We start from the raw sequence: 20,642 nt of genomic DNA, 5'->3' as shown, positions 1-20,642 counted from the left end.
TTTAAGCTTGGAATAATCTGATCCATCACAAACTGTTACAATCTAGTGCAGCATGTCCTTTTGGTTCTAAATATCTGCTTGAACACAAATTCACCACACAGCCAATGAAAAAAAGGAGACACAAACCCCAGAAATACTGCTTACATCTGGCCTCATAATATATTTAATCTGCTGCTATAGATTCAGCAGCCAGCAGAGAAAATATAGAGAGGGTAACCTACATATCACTGTTCCAAGACCTATTGCTGACATTGATGATTGTCATCATCTGGGAATGTCTTCAGTAATGATAGCAGCAAGCAAATATGAGCCATGCTAGTGTGTGTTGCATATAAACAACATAAAACACTGTTAAAGGGGAAAGGACAAAACAGACTGGAAACATGGGGCTTCTATCATGATTTTGCCAACAATGGCATGCTATTTTTCAAATACTTGATACTGCTCCGTTAACTTCTTTTTAACCTCTTACTCATCAATTGCAATTTTCAAATAAAAGAGCTTCAAGGGAAAAAAATCCATTTTAAAAATCTGAAAGGCAGGTAGTAAATTAGCTACACAGGCCTTGATCCTTTAAACACTTAAGTGTGTGCTTTACTTTAAGCACATGATTAGTTTGAATCAAGTCACTGCAACTACACAGACTTAATTAAGTATTTGAGTTTACAGGATCTGAGACCTGGTCTATGCTAGGGAGTTATTTTTATATAATAAGCGGAGCGTCTGCACTACCAAGCCTGTTATTTTGAACAGGGTGGTTATTTTGAAATCTGAACTCCTGTATTCCTCAGGGAATAACGCTTATTTTGAAATAGTTATTTTAAAATAGTATTAGTGTGGACGTTCTGCCGCTGCTATTTCGAAATAACGACTCCTCAGAATAATTCGAAGTAATTACTCCCCAATGCTTCCTGGGGCTCTAAGTCGAGGTAGTGGGTCCACATTAAGAGAGCCTGCCTTGGACTAATTTTGAGGCTCCCCTGTAGTGGGGACATGCTATTTTGATTTTGTTATTTTGGGAGTTATTATTTTGAATTTAGTTATTTTGAAATAATTTTCTAGGGTAGCCATGCCTTAGACATTTCACCTATTGAAAAACAAAGGGTAAAATTAGGTATAACTCTGTTAAAGTAGCACTCTTATTCAATGGAGCTGCACTAGGATCACTTGAGCCCAGAATGATGCAACTTTAAGTCACACACAGTTAGATGAGTTATCACCATGAAGGGAACTCTGGAAGGGATCTTGCAAGCAATTCAGTACTGGCTTCCAACATCCCCTGCCATCCTTCAAATACCTGCAGTCCTTCTCTAGCTCCTTGGACTCATCCGTGCAGTAGAAGAATTTGCCTTTGAAGAGTTGCACCGCAATGACAGCAAAGATGAACATGAAGAGCATGTAAACAATCAGAATATTGAGGACATTCTTCAGAGAATTCACAACGCAGTCAAAGACAGCCTGTGGTGGTGGGGTGAAAAATAGGGGAAGAGAGGAGGACAGAGAGCTGTCAAGAAAAAGTTTTGTTAACTTGCACACTAGATGTTTCAAATTCTGAGTTCTGCTAACACCTACTTACTGCAGCTCCATTCTTTTTCCTTGTTGCAAGAGTTTAAACCATATGACTTAAATTCTGTGATACTGCCCATAAAAATAGAAAATATACCGTATTTTCCAGCGTATAAGACGACTTTTTATGCTAAAAAACATCTCCCAAAAATCGGGGGTCGTCTTATACACCGGGTATACAGGCAGTCCCCGACTTGCAGGTTCGAACGGGGCTTTTCTCGCCCCGGAGGACACAGACTGCGGGACCTCGCGGTCCCGCCGCCCGTGTACTCCGGGGCGAGAAAGGCTGCTCCGCGTCTCCCTGGTCTGCTCCGCGTCTCCCTGGTCCCTTTCCGGCGTATAAGGCGACTGGGCGTAGAAGACGACCCCCTAATTTTCTAGTTAAAAGATAGGTTTTCGTCTTATATTCGCCGTATAAGACTACCCCCCCTTAAGAGGCCAACCGGCAGCGCCCCAGCGCCCCTCCGCCTCCCCGGCTTTGCTCCCGGTGCCTCTGGTCTGCTGGGGACCGTCTCCAGCAAACCAGGGACACCGGGAGCAAAGCCGCAGCAGCGGCAGGGTCCCGCGCCTCTTTTAACTAGAAAATTAGGGGGTCGTCTTATACGCCCAGTCGCCTTATACGCCGGAAAATACGGTAATAACCATTTATATATGTAAATATTAGCCCCAAGCAAATATTGTTATAACTGGATGAATAACTGAAAAAAATTGATATGCAAGTGATATATTCAATGACGGATAGAAAAAGACTTGTCAAATAAATTACTTGTTAAATATTATTTGAACTGTTTGGATAATAAGAAATAATATTTCATGACAAAATACCAAAACGCTTTGAATAAATAATTTGTGGCAAATAATTCAACCAGTGTTATCTATTCAATAATTTTGTTGGCAAATGTAGCTTGTGAACTGTCTGCAAACAGTTTTTGCATGTATTTGTTTTATGGTATTTGTTGCCAAATCATTTCTGCAAATAGTTGTTGGCTTATAGAATGTTCCAGAGCAGGTCGTGGTGATAATTCCACGGAAAGAATTCTGAGTGGGTTTGGTTAATTCTGTGTGAGCACATACAACATTTGGTTGGGTTTTGCTTTTGTGAAGGCAAATTTTGGAATGTGATAAAAATGTGCCAAGCTATTACATGGGGGGTCTTTTTAGCTCAGTAAAACTGAAAAATTAACATCAATTACAATGAAATCATAGGTCATATGTTACCCACTTTGGGTTTATACAAGAAATTTTGCCCACAGAACCGCCTGCAAGTCCCCAACAAAGAAGAACTTTTTCCTGTTATTTGCCAACCTTTAACTTGGGCAGACGCTTGATAGTCTTCAAGGGTCTTAGGACTCGCAGGACTCGCAGGGACTTGATTGTGTTGATGTCTTTGCCTTTGCTTCCTCTGAAAGGGGAATGAAATAAGAACAAAAGGAAGGAGTTTGCTTCTAGGAGGACTCATTATAAAAGCCTGCAAATACTCAGATTTTTCAGATCAGAAGCCAAATTCTTCCCCTTGAATGCTCACATGGGGAGTTACAGATGAGTGTTCACTCGAGAAGCATAAAGTACAGAAGGGAAGCTGAGGGCAAAACTCGGCCCTGAGAAAGTTTAATAGCTTGTGTTCTCCAACCCAGCATCGCTCCCCAGCGAGTCAGACTCTGCCCTCATACTCAGAAACCTCCCCTTCCTCTCACCAGTAGGAGGGCAGGCGAGTACCTCTGGTCACAGCAGGAAGGAGAGAAGCCAGAGCACATTAGCATAGCTAAGTCACATTTGCTCCACCCAAAAGATTTCTGGCCTGGGTGGACCTGCATCACCGCCTCTTCCCACAAAGCCAGATCATTTGTTGACACACCTCCCATCCAAATTGTCAGTGCCACTCTCTTAACAGCCTGGCGATAATGTTTCCCTTCATAAAACAGGCGGCAAATAGAAGGAAATGGAGCCTTTGGTGGGTAGATGGACAGAACACCGTATCAGGGCAGAATAAGCTCTCCATTTCTGCAGTGTGTACAGCCATACTATTGCTCTCAGGTCTCTTTTAGAGGACATGCTACCAAGACCATGCTGAGCCATGTAATATGCAGGCATATTACATGCCTGAAACAATAACAGAGTAACTTTCCATGTCATGCATGCAGAGGTTGGAGGTCACTTCTCTTTTACAAAAACCATATGCAAAAGGTTAATAATTTATGCAAATAATACTGTTCATTTAGCTACCATTATGGGAAATGGGGGGTGATGGTGGAAACAGAGCTCCTTTTCCCCCACGCCCCTAAAATAAAAAAGTAGGGCTTTTTCTGAAGAGATGCAACTAGGCCTTTTGGCAATCAGATAGTACAACAGTGCAGTTCAGCTTCATTTAGTGTGGCATGAGAATGAGATGGAAGACTGTTGATGGAGCTGAACTTGACTACAGGTATGGGTTCAAAGGAGGATCTAGACATAAACTTGTATTACAGCAACAAATGATATGAATGAACAATGCTTTGAGCCGGCTCTCTGGCCCGGCCCTGCTCTGCTCCCCCTCCCACACATTCAGTATCCCTTCCCCACTGGGAAAATGTATCAAGAACAAACACAATGAAGCCAAGAGATGCAGAACTGTACAGCACGGGCAGTGTTGAATTCAAGTTCCTCCACACTGCCTCACCAGTAAGGTGATGGCACTCTGGAGGAACCACATGGAGGGGGACGACGACAGCTTCAACTCTTTGGCTCACTCAAGCCACTGACCCCACCTCACAGTGGCGATGGTGGGTTTGGTGAATTGAATCCACTAGTAAAGAGAAATCAACAAGTCATGTCACACCGCCAGCTGATCAGAGAGTAACAATTTCTGGTTACTACTATACAGAGTGGATTTGTACCAGAGGTGAATATGCCCATGTCTCATTTGCAATCTTTCTATTTAGTGTGACAGTCTGTATCCCCATGTTCATTTTTGCTACAAGACTATGATAAATGTGGTACAAACTGTGCTTTATGTTGTATTATTTGAAAACGGATAATCTGCTGAACATTATTGTCTTGGTAAAATATGTGTGGCAACATTGTATACAAAGTTATGAAATTTCACGGTCTAAAACATATTCCAAGTTTAGAGAAGTAGGCACAAACCAGTTGCTCAGCGACAAAAGGCAAATTAATGCCTTGGCCAGGTGTCAGCAAATCAAATAGACGAGCATCTGGTTAAGCAGCCATTCTTTGGCAGAATAAAGGATGAGAGTGAGAAATTTGCATGTTGGCAAAGAAACAACTGGACGTTCCCATTTGATAGATGTGCTGTCACCTGAACCCCAGCTGGAGATGACTCTCAAATAAGAGAAATGCCACAAGATAGGGGAGCAAATTCCCCAGATTATCTCTCTGCGTTCATCTTCATGCACAGCATTAACAGCACTTGAAAAGATAAAGAAAGATCATTGAGCTGTGGGGAGATTCTGACTGTAAGGTTTAGCTAGTAAGATTTCTATAGCACGTGGTAAGAGAGACTTTTACTTTGAATTCACTTAGCTTGTTAAATTAGGGATTTGTTTTCATTTTATTTCTTTGTCACCAATTCTGATTTCTATACCTCATTACTTTGTAGTAGTTAAACTAATCTTGTTTTCTCTAAACCAGTGTGTTTGCATTGAAAGTGTTTGGGAAATTTGTGCATATCATTTTTTATTAATGAAATGACGGACTTTCACTGAGCTTGTATTGTCTAGGAGGGTGCCAGGCAGTACAAGATATGAAAGTTTGGGGCTGGGAATTTACTGGTGTCACTCTGTAATATTATTCATGGCTGACTGGCTACACAGCCCATTCACTATTGCTGGGAGTAATTTACCTGCTGAAGGCTGTGTGTGGGCAACTGAGGAATAGCTGCTCTCACAGTGAAGCAGTGTAAAAAGCACCCCAGGTTGAAGAATTGAGGGAACACAGATGTTCAACAGTCCGGACTGTACCCTGGGGAATGCCACAGCCAACACTTCTCTTCATTTACAGCCCGAGACAGATGGAATATTCAGAATGAAACCAGGGAGGTTTCATCTTTACAGGGAGTCTATGGTGTTGAGCTCCATGACTATAGAGAGGGAGGGGGAGTGGTTAGGGTCATAGAAGGAAGAGGACAGCTCATCTGAGAGTTTTTCCACTGATATTTTAGAATCACTTTCATCAGACATATCCTGAGTTTGAGCCGGCTCTAATTCACATTGCTATAAAGCAGAAAAGTAGCACCACTGAAGTCAATGGAATTATATTACCATAAAACTGGTGCGAGGAGACTAGACTCATTCGGGTCGGAAATCCAAGGTATGACGGGAAGGGATTGTCTACTTACGGGAGATTGTTCTCACTACAAAGTGAGAATGCCGGTATCGATCCTTCCGCTCTCTTGTGGACTAAGGCAGCAGTTTTCTTACCACCCTCCTGCTCTTCCTCCCTCCCTAGCTGGGGGAACTGCAGGGCAGGTCTGGAAGCTTTTCCCCGCCTCCAGGTACATGCCCCACCTCCACCCGCCTCACACCCTGTCTCCATCCCAGACTCCATCCCCGCACCCTCCATGGAACGCAAACTTCCTTAACTTGGCATTCCAGGGTTGCCGGATTAAAGAGGTTCAAGAGTATTGCAATGCATTCCAGCTTAACCCATTGTACGTAAGTAACACTAGACAGGGCTGTTACTTTTAAACAAATGGGGGCCGGGGGCGAGGGGCTCCAAGTGCAGGAGGGGGGGCTCAGGACTACAGTAGAGGCTTGTAATGTGGGGGAGGGGAAGATGAGGGTTCTGGCTGTGGACGCAGGCTCAGGGGTGGGGCCAGGGATGGGGAGTTTGGGGTGCAGACAGGCTGCTCCAGGTCTGAGGCCAGGAGACTTATCCCAGCCATCTCTCTGCCAGCAGCAGCTAGCTCCGGGAGAAGAGCTTTTTTCTCCCTGCCGGCAGGCAGCACTGAGCTCTGGGAGGAGACGCCCTCTCTCTCCACCAGCAGCGGTGAGCTCTGGGGCTGGAGGAGAAGTTGCAGTGGCCTTGAAACCTCAGTTTGCTCCCCTCCCCAGACCCCTCCCACCGCCTAGCTCTTTCCTCTCCAGGTCCCTGGCTGCACAGCTCGTTAGAGCTGTTGTACAGCAGCAATCATTAGAATTCCAATCAGCAAGGGCACCCAGTGCCTGACAGTCCGTGACCCAGAACTGGCTTGTGACCCATACTTTGAAAACCACTGGTTTATGGCACTGAGGAAGCTGGTCTATGATTGACTCATAAGGGGATTTATGGCTTTAACGCCAACGTATTTGCTTCTGGGAGCCCCTCTGCACAGACAGGAGGAGAGGTCTTGGAGAGCCCATCTACAGACCAGTCTCTTCTCAAACGCCGCCAGGCTTCCCTGTCAATCGCCGCGCACATTTTTTTTCTTCATTTGAAAATGGACAGCAGAAGCCCAAAGCTTTTCTATGGAGGTGCATTACCCCGGAGAAGTGATTGATTCAGTCTGCTAATCACTGCTCTTTGAGGACGGGGACGGTGTCCGATGGAGTTGTGACCTGAAGATGACCTCGGTGAAGCTTGGAAGCGTGTCTCTTCCACACACAGAAGTTGGTGCAATCAAAAAACGAGATCATCTCACTCAGGGGAAGCAACAAATGTGCCGGGTCCCTGGGCAAGCTGGGTGGGGGCAGGGTGCCTGGCTCCATGCTTCTGGAAGGGGCGGGACTTTGGGTGGAAGGGGCGGGGATAGAGCAGCCAGCCTCAGCACGGCCAGGAGCGCACCCCCCACCCCTTCAGCCCATAGAGCTGCCCTGAGTGTGCCACTCTGCCCCCCCATTCCCGCCAGCCCTCAGAGCTGCCTGGAGAGCACAGTGTGGTGCTCCAGCAGCGATTTAAAGGGTCCAAGGCTCTGGCTGCCACTGCTACCAAGAGCCCATGGCCCTTCTGAATCACTGGGCCCCAGGGCAGTTGTCCTCCCCCCATTGGTGGGCCTGACCTCACCCAACCTGTCTCTCCCGATTACACATTTTATGACTTTTAGGCTTTGTCTCTGCTATTCAGCTGGTAAAAGATTGAGCTCCAGCTGAGCTTAAGCATGGTCCTTGCTAGCAGGGTTTTTCTGAGCGCCACATTGCTGAAAAAATCGGCTGGCCTGCACCACACTGACTATTCCCTCTAGGCAGGCTGGTACCCAAACGCCAGGGGAAAGGAATCCCTTTGTGTGCTGGTCAGAGAAGCCATGTGAAGGAGAGTGGAAAGCCGAGACGACAAGCTAACCGTTTGGCTTAAGGGATTCTCGAGAAAGTTCCCATGGGCTTCTCAAAGGCAGCAGGAAAAGTTGACAGTTCTTATATTATGTCTGATTTGTAAGCAGTTTTTTCCACGGGCAATCACAAAGTTTTAGCATTGTGCATGCAGTTCATCAGCTCCTGTCATTGTCTATGACGATGGAGGCAGTAGCCTGTGTTGTGATAAATGGCACGGCTAATAGGAAAATTGGTGGCAAATGCAAAAAAAAAAAAATGCAGTGCTTGTCTGTTCCCCCCGCTCCGCCTACAGTGCTAAGCCCTGATCTGGTTGCTGTTGAAATCAGTGGCACAAACCCTTTAGGTTCAACGGGAGCAGGAGGGGGTTTAATTTTTCTTCCTGCAGAAGGATGCCTGAGGACCCTGAAGTGTAACCTGAGAGGAGGCAGGGAATCGACAGACAACTCAATTGCAGCCACGAGGGAATCGTTTCTGTGGTTACAGAGACAACAGTGTCCTCATTTGTGAAGGTTGTAGAGCCTCTGCGGGGCAGAGCAACATTAGCAAGGTGTAGCCAAATTCTGCTCCACTGAGGTCTGCACTGGCAAGTTGCCAGGTGTCGGAGGTTCAGAACGAATTTGAAGGAACAGAAGCAAGCTGCAGTCTGTTTCATCTTCAGTACAGAGGGCTGGCCTCCAGAAAAGCTAGGAAAGCTCTTCTTTCCAAACCTTGGTTTTGTGGAGGCTGTAGGAAGATGGTAAATGGGCAGATCAGTTCTACACATCCCACTGCAAAGCTGTCTTGGGGGAACTGGAATAAAATTCAATATTATTAGCTGATCACTTTTGCCTTCAATGCTTAATGTAAGATCATCCACACTGAAAGCGCGTAAATGTGTTTTGAATATGGGCTAATGACACAGTAAGAATGATCATGCATCTGACGAAGTGGGTCTTTGCCCATGAAAGCTTATGCTCCTACACTTCAGTTAGTCTATAAGGTGCCACAGGACTCCTCGCCACTTTTTAAGAATGATCAACTATCCAAAATAAAGGACACAATTCCCATTTACACTAAGACCACTTTATACTGCTCTGGTAGCATAAGACGATCTTAAAATGAGCATCACTGTAATTTACTCTCCCTTTAAGCCCCTTTACATTGTTAGAGCAGTGACTTTAGTGTAAATGAGACTCAGACCCAAAGGTTTTGAGCAGTACTTTTGGATTGCTTTACATATGTTTACATCGCCAGATGTCCGCAAGCAAAAATCACATTACAGTCAGTACATAACTGCCAGCATAACCTAGAGGAAACTTTTCACGTCTTTCTGCCGAGTTTCCTTTTTCAGGTGTGCAAGCACACAAAAAATACACACAGGCATTTAACTGCTCAGCCTTCTTTTCTATTTGGAAGACAGAGCATTTAGATAGAAGAAAGAATCAAAAACAAGTCGTTCCACAGCCCAGTTTTGTTTTCTGAAACAGGATGCGTGAACAGCAAACAAAATGAGATTCAAATGTCTCCTGAGAAGAGGAGAGATATTAGGCACCTGTGGGTGTGATCTACACAATGCTCATCTCTATAAACAAAGATTGAGCGCTCTCGGTATACAGAAACAAGAACTGGCTTTTGGCAGCCCACCCACACTACAAAGCACAGCAAACAGATGGATCTATTTCTACAGGTCTTGCTGTAGCTGGGAAATAATGAAATGCAGGCAGAGAGGAACTATTGTGGAGCACCCTGTATCTAAACATCAAGAAACATGAACTCTGGCAAACTAGAAATCCATTGATTACTTAGACCGTGCAGTTACACAGCCACATTCCAGAGTCCTAATGGAACGGGCAGAATTCCTTATTACAGTGAATAAGAAGCAAAATTTAAAATTTGAAACTGTGCTTTGAACAGGAGAAAGCTAGTGGATGGTTGATCTAAGGGGGGGGGGGCGTTATGTCTGTAGAACAGTGAGTCCATAATCTTCAGGTGAGAGAGATCTTGCTGTAAACTGGAAATCCAGTAGGCTGCATCTACCACCAATTTATAACCACATATTAAGTGACTGCATTCCTGGTGAGAGGTAGAAAGTTAAAAGACATGGGGCTTAATCAACGAGTATGGTGATTACTCCCTCCAGCATCATCACCAGTCTTCTTAATACAAGGAATATACTTCAAAACTGTTCTGTGATGAGAACAGGAGGCATGCTAAACTCCTAATAAAGGTTTTCAAGATTTAAAACTCGGTGTTACGCAGATTCTCGTGACTAACAATGAGGATGGGGGTTTCAAAAGCTCCTAAGTGTATTAAGTGCATGAATTACATTGAAAACTATGTAGGTGCTGATTTCCTGATAAAAAAATAAGACTCTCCCTACAAGAGAGATGGAATTTTAAAGGATCCAGGTCTGTAGGTGATAGATCAATGCAAGTGATATCCTGATGAAACATTCCCGCTTTCGGCAGCTCCACTACCTAACTATCTGTAAAAGGACAAGATTTTTTATTTTTCAATGGAGGGCTTTTTCCAGATTTGATTTGTAAATTGCCTTAGAAAACACAAATGGAAAAGGTCACTTAATGGATCGACACCAGGATGGATTTCACCACAAAAGTCCAACTACTGTCTAATGTTCCCTGCCCAAACACAAAGTGAGTGTGGGAGAAAGAGGAGACGGAGTTGATCTTTGCAGCAGTATGAACTTTGCAGATCAGCAGAGGATGACAGAAAATGGACAGAACATAGAAATCCCAAAGATAGATAGATAGATAGATAGATAGATAGATAGATAGATAGATAGATAGATATAAAGTGTGTGTGTAGGGGGGAAGGAACTGGCCTGTGTGTTTATGCTGCCTCAATTTGATTGTATCGGGCCAGCTCTGGTTGCCCTGTAGTAGAGAGCTGTTCATACACTGAAACTATTAAAAATACTGAAAGAGATCTTGTAAGTTATTTTTCTTTAATAAATAAACGATCTGTTAAAAAATCGATAGCTCTTTCCAATGGAGGCTTCTTGTTTCTCTTGCTCCTGCAGGAACTCTGATTTCATGTACACAGGTCTCCTAAAGGATTCTCATCAAATATTCATGGAGGGGTAGAGCCACCATCTCCTGTGATCGCCTGAAATCCCCAAGGCAGAACGTGAACTGCTCCGTTTAAGGGGGAATGAGGATTCAGTTCTGCCTGAGTATGATTTTACCCACTTCCAGCATCAAAAAGGGAAGAAAGAAAAGAGCACCCTGCATCTTGGATTGTATCACAAAACACCTGTCCCTTTCATTCTATCTCCTCGTTTCCTTCTGCAGGGAGACTGATTAGAATTCCTGCCCTCCTCTCTTACTCTTGAAAACGAGACAAGAAGATGGCACAGTCTGTCTTCTGGATGAAGGAGCTGTTTGTGGTCCTGAAAAGGAAGCTTCTGTTTCCTACAGACATACCTGAGATCTCCAGACAAAAAGGTTAAAGATCATTCTTGCAACATCTTTCCTTTGCAGCGCCCTCAAAACCCCATGTCACTTAGTTTCACTCGATTATCAATTGCATCGATTCAGAGTTGATAATGGGCTTGATTCTTATGGACACAGAAAGTTATGCATGTAACTTCCATTACCACTGATGGAGTTTACATACACAACCTCCTCCATGAGACTAAATCCTCATTCTTATACCTAGTTTATTATTTTTATGTACACTGTATATCACATGTGAAGTCACTCCCCCAAATCTTTCACACTGTAGCTGGATACATATAAATTTGCTTATTCTAATGTGTGAGTTTTGTTAAACATAGTAACTGCAACCTGGGTTTCTTCTTCTGGTTCAAGTGATCTGGGACAAATGTGAGCTGTTAAGAGGAAGGGGATGTCATTGAATAATGGAGAGTGAAAGGACAAAGGAGTCAATACAATGGGTGTAACATGGATAATTTCCACAGGTGAGTGTGTAAACTCGGTCGAGCATACACACATTTCACAGGCATAACAATGCAGCAAGAGAGCAATAACGCATTACCCCATGAAACTCCTAGAGAGAGATTCCAGCAACAGGAAGACAAAGAAAGAGCACAAAGTCAATGACAGACAGAAACAGAGGTATTTACAATATACCCAGTTCACAAAAAGACGCGTGCTCCCTCCCGCCATGCCGAACTCAATGCTCATAAAATATTCATGCATACATTTGCCAGCGCCAGAGTAATCCTTCCACTGTCAAACAGACAGTATTACTATACTTCCAGCTTATTGTCACTTGGGGAGGAAATAATATTCATTGTTCAGCAAATTAGGGTAAATTCCTTCACTTTAAACAAGCCATGCAAAATTCTATACTTTTTTGATTGATGCACAAGGAGTGTATTTCTAGTCCTCCTCCCACTTAAAAGCATCATTTGATTGAGAAGCAGAAGTCATGCCTAGGGCTGGCCAATTTTCAGGACTAATTTGCAAGGCTGTTTTAAGCCCCTCTACTTCCATTTCTTTAGAAACAACAATATACAGCCCAACGTGCATGTCATTTTTATCTCCAGCACAGGGAGATGCTTCATCTTGAAAGAAAGATATATCCTTTTTTGTTATTATTCTTCGGGTGCAAGCATCTCTTTGGGGCCCACCTTGAAGAATCAATGGAGTTACAATCTGAAGAATTATAAGCAGGAGATGGTGGACTGGTGAAGCCTATGAAATCTCACAGAAGTGACTCATCATTTATGTTAACCAACTGATGCTATTGCAATATTCCAGGAGACAATGTTTGTGAATGATCTGGTTGATTGAGTATTCCACTGACATGCCCATATGGCAAAACGTTAATACAGATCACCACTATCGAACAACAGATCAAGAACGCTAATTTGGTGAAATAAATGGGGTTAGCTGAGAGAGAGTCATTCAACTGGCTTACTGCAGACTGGAATCGGTAAAGATTGCAATAAAGAATGCTTACAAGATTGTTGCAAGCTCTACCTTTATTTGTGCTTTAGCATTTGGTAGCAAAAACACCCAACACGGGAGCAACAGAATCACCCATCTCATTTACCAAATCAAATTCTTTTCTACTGATAAACAAAACTCCAAACCAAGTGGGCCTTTGGTTTGGAAAAATAACCAAGAGTTTGGATGTTTATCCGCATTTCATCTGAACTATCTGAATCCAGTTAGCCCATACATTCTGAAAGTATTGTTTCTCTTGTGGGACGTTAGCATTTACAGTCCCAGCTGGAATACAGAAGTCTGGCTACCACATGAACAGCAGCAGCAAAAGTTGAAAAATCTTCAGACTCTTCTAAACCACAAAAAAAAAGTTTGATTCAGTTCAGCTCAGGGAGAAGGTTTGGGATGGTTCTAGTTTTATCCATTTAATGCCGGCAAATATAATAGTTTGATCATATTCTGAAATCTAACCACTTCTAGGAAAGTCCTTGTCATCACAGTAACATTAAAATAAATCTAGAGCAGGGGTGGGCAAAATCCGGCCTGCCAAGTATTTCTCTTCAGCCTGCCCAGCTGACTAGGCTTACAGCCATCAGTGTGTGTTTGGCTTCCCCTCCCTTGCTCTGTCTTGCAGCTGAGCTGCTCCCAGGATTCTCCTGATAGCTGTGCAGGTGGAGGTGGGGTGCAGTGGGGAGGGGAGTGCTGAAATCTGGGTGTCACCTGCCACTGTATCCCCATCTCTGCAGAATAGGGGTTGGTGAGAGGGAGACAGAGAGCAGAGCTGCTCCAATTGGAAGAATGGATGGTAAGTGATTCAGAGGAGGACCTGTCTTCAGTGTCAGGGCTCTGTTTCTAAGATTTCAGTGCTCATGCGCTCTCTCTATCTCTCTCTCACACACACACACACACACACACTTCTTCCAAAACCTCATCTCTGCAGGGCAGGGGAGGGGGGAGACAACAGACCAGGACAGCTTCCCCTGTATTAGAGGCTATGTCTAGACTATGGGGTTTTTGTGGGATACCAGAGGTGGAAGAGCAAACGCGCTCTTTCGGGGAGCCTTGTATACCTTGTTTCATGAGGCATAAGGGCTCCGCTGAAAGAGGAGGCTTTTCTGCCATTTGGCCCTGTCTAGACAGGGCCAAATGGCGGAAAACCCCCTTCCAAAAAAAAAAGGCGGAAAAAGCTACACAAAATGCGCATTTTGCATAGCTTTTTCTGCAAAAATGCCGCAGTTTAGACCCAGCCAAAGAGCCAGAGCATGGCTTCTCTCAGAAACTTACCCAGCAGCACCCAGCATACACACACAGTGTCACTGTCACACACACCCAGTCTGTGCTATACTATCTCTGTGCCACACACAGTCACTGTCACACACACACTACCACACACACTCTCCTCAGTCTCTGCCACATGGAAACAGTATCTCTTTCACACATATTCTCCATCTTTCTTCCTCTCTCTTTGTAGCCTCCAGACCCGCCCCGTCTGCCCAAGGCTCTGCCCCTTCTGAGGGGCCCAGAGTTGGCCCATGATCATGTACCAAAATTCATATAGTGGCCTCCTTGCAAAAATTATTGCCCACCTCTGCTCTAGAGGCTGAAATGGTCTAATTCTGTGATTTAAGACAAGTTTCCAATACTCCCTCCCTGGGGGAAGAGAGAAAAGCTGGCTGTCATATCTTAACCAATTTAAAAATAAATCCCACAATGCAAACTCTGTGCCGGTGTTTCCAGTCTCAATGGCTGAGGTCGCATCAACTTGGATATGGATTTTGTTTTTTGAACAGCTCTAAAAGTCTGACTTCGTGGACACAACAGAGAAGGAATTCTAAAACTACAGAATTAAAAAGAGCCCTGGGCCAGATTCTCTGGGATGCTCTGGAAACTTTATGTAGCTCCAGTGGCGCAAAGCAACCATAAACCCCTCTTAACTTTAGGGCGAGCTGACGGTGGCTTTGCATTGTCAGAGTGATGCAAATCAACCAAAGAGTACCAATAAATCTGGCCTTCTGTTTAGAAATGGTTCTCCTTCTGTAACATATTAGGACAGACTTGCATATTTCCACTTGCCCAGTTGCCTGGAGTAAATGCATTCTTTGGATTGGCAAGTAAAATCCTGTTAGAACTTGTCTGTGCGCACATCACCAGACGTCAATGGTGTAAATCTACCCTGCATTAGCCATGCATTACGTGTCCAGATGGACGTGGCTGCTGCTGTGCACTACAAGGTCCCTGGTGTATTTTACTCCTATTTTAAATTCACCTCCAGGTCAATATCTGGAATTTTAGAGGTGTACGGAAAACCCTCTGAATGCAACAGGTCAACTAGGCAGTACTACACGGGGGAAGATGTCCTCCCCCACTCTCCCTGCGATCAGCCTGTGTGCTGAAGTGTGGGTATTTCTCTTCCTGTGTTCTTTACTAATAAGGACATTTGAATGGAAAGAGGATCTTGGTTTCTTAACAATTCAGCTGTGTCTGCTGCTCGTTCCTCACTTGATACCAAAAAGCTCTGTGAAATCCCAGTAGGTTGTTCGGGAAATCATACTGATGTCAGAAAACAGAGGAGAGTGACTTGAGGTAATGAATAAGCAGCAAGGCAAGAGGAACGCTGTAGAAACTTGGAAATTATTGTTCAGGAGAGAGAGTGCGGGGAGACAAATACAGAAGATGCACAAAGCAGAAGCTGCAGTGATTCCCAAAACAATGTTTTTCCAGATTTGGGGGGAAAGATATATATTACTTGATGAAAAATGCATCTTTTCTTAAACAGCTCAATCTCTTGCGATTATTATTTTCGTCAATCAGGGCAGCTTAAAAATACTCAGAGCTGCCAGAAATGTTTGTAATGAGCCCTTAGAACTCAGGAAAGGCTGCCAATATGACACAAACGGGGAGCCAGGCTCGAGGGAGTGGAAGCTGGAATCAAAATGCACCGAGTTGAAGTTTTGATGAACTCTAGAACAGTGAATCTAGGTTGACATGATGGGAAATTCTTTTTCCTACTGAATACATGGGCATGAAAAACACATCACAGACTGTTAAATCTTGTTGTCCCCTCCCCCTCCCAAAATCAGGCCTTTTGAGTGCTTTTAACCTACACTTATACAGATTTGACAGGGGAGACCAGCATTTCTCAAATTGAGTATCCTGATCCAAAAGGGCATCAGCTCTGCAGAGGTGAGGGTGGCAATACAATACCCTGCCACCATTACTTCTGCACTGCTGCCTGGAGAGCTGGGTGGCCAGGGAGTGGCAGCTGCTGCCTGAGGACCCAGCTGTGCAAGCAGCAATGCAGAACTAAGGGCAGCAATCAGTGTCCCTGTAAGCTGTGCACTTGGGCATCTGCTCAGGAGAGATTCAAATGCTGCCCAGCTGATTAGCAGAGCACCCACAGCTAGGTTTTTTGTGTCTGCTGGTGGTGCACATTCACATAGGTCTTGGTGTACATAAAATGTATTCCACACATGGATGTAAAAATTCCACACATGGTTGTAAACGACTGGCAGGAACATTGGTGGCAATACAATACTATGCCACCCTTACTTTTGCACTGCTGCTGGCAGCAGCTTTGCCTTCAGCGCTGGGCTTCTGGCCAGTATCTGCTGCTCTCCAGGGCTGTGTCTACATTGGCAAGATCTTGCCACCTGTCTACACTGGCCGCGAGTATTTGCGCAAGAACACTGATGTTCTAATGTAGGAAATCAGTGCTTCTTGTGCAAATACTCTGACACTCCCGCTCAGGGATAAGCTCTCTTGCGCAAATATTGTTGCGTAAGAGGCCAGTGTAGACAGGCAACGTTAATTTCTTGTGCAAGAAAGCCAGATGGCTAAAATGGCGATTGGAGCTTTCTTGCTCAAGAGAGCGTCTACACTGCCACGGATGCTTTTGCGCAAAAGCACATCTCTTGCGCAAAAGCACACGCCAGTGTAGACACTCTCTTGTGCAAATACTTTAACGCAAAAACTTTTGCGTTAAAAGTATTTGCGCAAAATCATGCCAGTGTAGATGAAGCCCAGCTGTTCTGAAGGCAGCACCACTGCAAGAAGCAGTGCAGAAGTAAGGGCAGCAGTACCACAACACTCTCTACAATCACCATGCAATCCCCCACAGCTCCTTTATGGGTCAGGACCTTTCAAATTACAATATGACATTTCAGTTATAAATAGCTGAAATAACAAAATTTACAATTTTTTAAAAGCCTATAACCATGAAATTGACCAGAATGGGACGGGAACTAGGTAGAGCCCTACTCATGAACTTGTTGTGACACAGACCCACAACCACTGAGCTTTAAGGGGCTCTGCTTCAGTGTCCTGTCTGCCCTCTTCTCGCCCTCCCAGGAAATTCAGATTCAGACTTTGGAAGTGCTACTTACGAGAAGGCAAATGCCACCAAGGCCCCACTGACCACAATAAAATCCAGGATGTTCCACAGGTCACGGAAATAGGAGCCAGGATGAAGCAGCAGCCCCAAGTCAATCATCTGAAGGGGAAACAAATTAACATGAGACATGTAAAACCACAGGAAACATCTTCCATGCAGATATGCAGCAGGGATTTGTACAACAAGGTGAACCTATGGCCTTGGTCAAATGATTTTGGTCCCTTCAAAATCCCTCCTTCTAAGTTACATAGTAGCAATGCTTTGTCCCTGACAGAAATGTAGCCCTGTTAGTCTGGTATAACTGAAACAAAAAACAGGACTATGCAGCATTTTAAAGACTAACAAGATGGTTTATTAGGTGATGAGTTTTCATGGGCCAGACCCACTTCCTCAGATCAAATAGTGGAAGAAAATTGTCACAACCAGGAAGTGGGTCTGGCCCACGAAAGCTCATCACCTAATAAACCATCTTGTTAATCTTTAAAGTGCTACATAGTCCTGTTTTTTATCCCTGACAGGCTTTCTGTAGGGGAAAGAGGTTTGCGTGTGTAGTTTGCCAAGAGAAGCGAGTATTTCAGGAGCAGATGATGCTGAGCAGTCAGGAGCCGTGCAGGCAGTTGCTCTGTAACCTTACCTATGCCTAGTTTTGCCAGGCACTCCAAGGCTGTCGATCCCAGAGGAGATTGTGCCTCTCCCAACAGCCTGGCGTGGCCTCCCCTGGACTCTGCCTGGTCCGGAGAGTTCCCAGCGTGGCCAGATGGCCTGCTGCCTGGGATTTAGGGAGCCTGGGATTGGCTGGTGACTGCTCTGTGCTCTGGAACTGGGGTTGGGGGCACTGGAGTTAGGAGTGCAGGGGCGGGTGGACCAGCAGTTAGCCTCCCCCAACAGTCAGTTCATCTGCCACCCATGGTAAAACCCCTTCATTTTCCAGTTCCAGGGCCTTTTTCCTGTCAGAACACCCCTCCCCCAATACCATATCGTGTGGTAGTTTGGTACCATAAAGTATAGACGAGAGATAATCCTGAGAAAAGGGAATTTTTGTCCCTTTCCTGTAATTTGGTCTTTTCTTAAATATACATCTGCCTGTATTATTTACTTCCTCATTACTTAACACATACATACTGCAGTGCGTTGGTCTTCTGTACTCTGTCAACTACACAAAATTAAATCAAATAACGTCCACAGAGGAAACTACTGGAAATTACTTGGGAGCCAAACTACTTGATTGTAATAGGCAAGAGAGGGAGCACAACAAACTAATAAATTCCTTGTGCTCAGAACCCCATCCGTGGCAAGAGCTCCCAAACGAGAGCTCTCTCATAATACACTGACAAGCTGTGATCCCCTTCCCTCTCAGCTCTTACGTGTGGGATAAAATAGGAAATGTTGACTTTTGAATGATCATCACTGAGCCTCAGATATTGCACCTGACTGAGATAAATGGGACTTTTCAGAATGAAGGTTCCAAGTATCTGCAGACTCACGATGACATATTTGCATCACCCTCCCTTCACATTTTTGAGATTTTCTTCATGACCATAACAGCAAGAGACTTTTTTATAAAATGAAAGGTGAGATTCTGGAGAACAAGACAGTGACTCCAGAACGTAGCGGGTCTGATGTACAGATGTTTCCAAGCCCTGCTCATAACAGGTGGAATGTCTCGTTATCAATATTTTTCTACAAGAATAAGTAGTCTGTCTGCCCCGTTCCAGTCTCTTGCTCTGGACTCCTAAAAATACACCACAGGCAATCAGCTGAAGAAATACCCCGGTGATATTCTTACCTTTATCACCATCTCGAAGGTAAAGACCCCTGTAAATATGTAATCCAGATACTTCAGCGCCTAAGTCAGAAAAAGAAATCTGAATTTAAAGGAGATTAAGCACAGAATCACTGAAATGATCCACACAAGAAGAGTAAGGAAGGATAATTCCAGCAGTGGCATATTTACCAAAATGCCATTGCATAGCACCTGTTTCATGGTGTGCTGCCAGGTTGTTTAGACCCCAAATTTGAATCCCCTCCATGGAGCTGAAACTTTTTTAACAGAAATCACTGTTAGAATGCTCGTGTGCATGTTGTGAGCATTCATCTTTTTGTGCATGTACGTAGCAGCCTTAAAATAGCAAAGTGAATATATTTTAAATTAAAGTATGTGAAAAACTTTTCCTAATTTTCTTTCCTCCCAATGCCTTTGTACAAATGTGCTTCCCTCTGCAATGACGGATGATAGCATCACTAATATCTCTGGAGTGTAAGGAAGAGATATAAATCCCTCTGTCCAGGAAATAAACCAACTTCTAATGAATATTAGGAAGAAACTTTCCCCATGGCTAGTTCATTTCATAGCTGCCTCCTTCAAGGTTTCCTGAGCCCTCTCCTGAAATCTCTGGAATTGGCCAGGTCAGAAACAGGCTATGAGATTAAGTGGTCCCCTTGTCTGATCCAATATAGCAATTCCCATGCTCTGAGGAATGCAACTCCTTGATTTGTTTTAGGCAGAATCCAGAATTTGAAAAGGCAGAATCCTGAATTCAGGCTTCAGTAAGTAAAACACCTGCCAGTTCACACCTATGAGCTTCATAATCTTCTTGGTAAACTGCTTTGGATAGTAAGTGTGACATGGTCAGTCCCCATCTCCAGGTTTGTATGCCCGCTTTTACCCTTGTAATTGACTGCACCCATTTTGTGAACACAGGTTGTGCAACACATCAGGCAGCTGGACCCGGTTGTATCTGTTGCTAATTTAGGGCCAGACTCCTCTGATCCCCACGACAGTACGGCTACTTGTGGAGTAGAGTGTTACTGAAGAGCAAGTGTATTCGAATCTGGGCCCATGCGTTCATATCACTTTCATTCTCAAAAGTATGAGAGCAGAGGTTTGGTAATTATCCCCATTCTAGTAACTAGCTGGCATAGCATCAGAGTATCCTGATCCAAGATGGATCATATGGGGAAGATATGTTCCAAAACAACAGGCACCAGCCACCTAATCTGTGACTGCCTCTTGGGGGGGGGAGGCTTGTGTTTGGATGTAAGGTGCAGACCCATCTGTGGGTGCATTATCGCTTGGATGTGCAAGCTCAGAGTTTGACCCTAAATGTATTTTTCTGTACCTGGTTAAAAACAAACTATCCATCCTGTGCTGGCTCTAGTGATTACTGTTGGGTCCGACCATCCAGGAGAAGCCATTCTGAAATCCAGCTTCAGTCTCTTGCTTTCTGTACTATAGGTGATGAAAATCTAGAAGTGTACTCCCCCATCAGGAGTGGGGGAAATACCTCCCACTGCTCAGCAGGGACCTCTCTGGCTGGGGAAGGTATAGGAAACGGCTTTCTAGGTTTCCAAGGCAGTCCCATACAGCTGGCATCAGCCAACAGCTAAGATACCCCAAAGGCGAATGGAGTTTAAGTTGAGGAAATTGCCAGAGAACCTCAGGACTCCGGTGGGGAAACTGATGGAGTGGATTGTTGGTATAAATGACTAGCCACTACTTTGGAAGGCTCTGTTTTCTCAGTGTTGGATCCA

At 44.4% G+C, this 20,642-nt stretch overlaps 1 protein-coding gene across 1 annotated transcript in view; it reads right to left on the bottom strand.

Annotated features, from left to right (window-relative positions):
• The window catches only part of CACNA1B (calcium voltage-gated channel subunit alpha1 B), a 458,332-nt gene that overhangs the window by 92,787 nt on the left and 344,903 nt on the right, over window positions 1-20,642 (bottom strand). Inside the window, exons 25-28 of the mRNA XM_089772976.1 lie at window positions 18,898-18,957; window positions 17,104-17,210; window positions 2,872-2,968; window positions 1,298-1,458 (exon numbers count right to left, since the gene is read on the bottom strand). Of these exons, the coding sequence (XP_089629102.1) occupies window positions 1,298-1,458; window positions 2,872-2,968; window positions 17,104-17,210; window positions 18,898-18,957 (425 nt within the window). The remainder of the gene's footprint in view (window positions 1-1,297; window positions 1,459-2,871; window positions 2,969-17,103; window positions 17,211-18,897; window positions 18,958-20,642) is intronic.

Source organism: Pelodiscus sinensis, chromosome 23 (assembly GCF_052426305.1).
Source record: "Pelodiscus sinensis isolate ZL-2025 chromosome 23, ASM5242630v1, whole genome shotgun sequence".
Taxonomy (NCBI): Eukaryota; Metazoa; Chordata; order Testudines; family Trionychidae; genus Pelodiscus; species Pelodiscus sinensis.
This window is presented reverse-complemented; position numbering and strand designations above follow the sequence as displayed.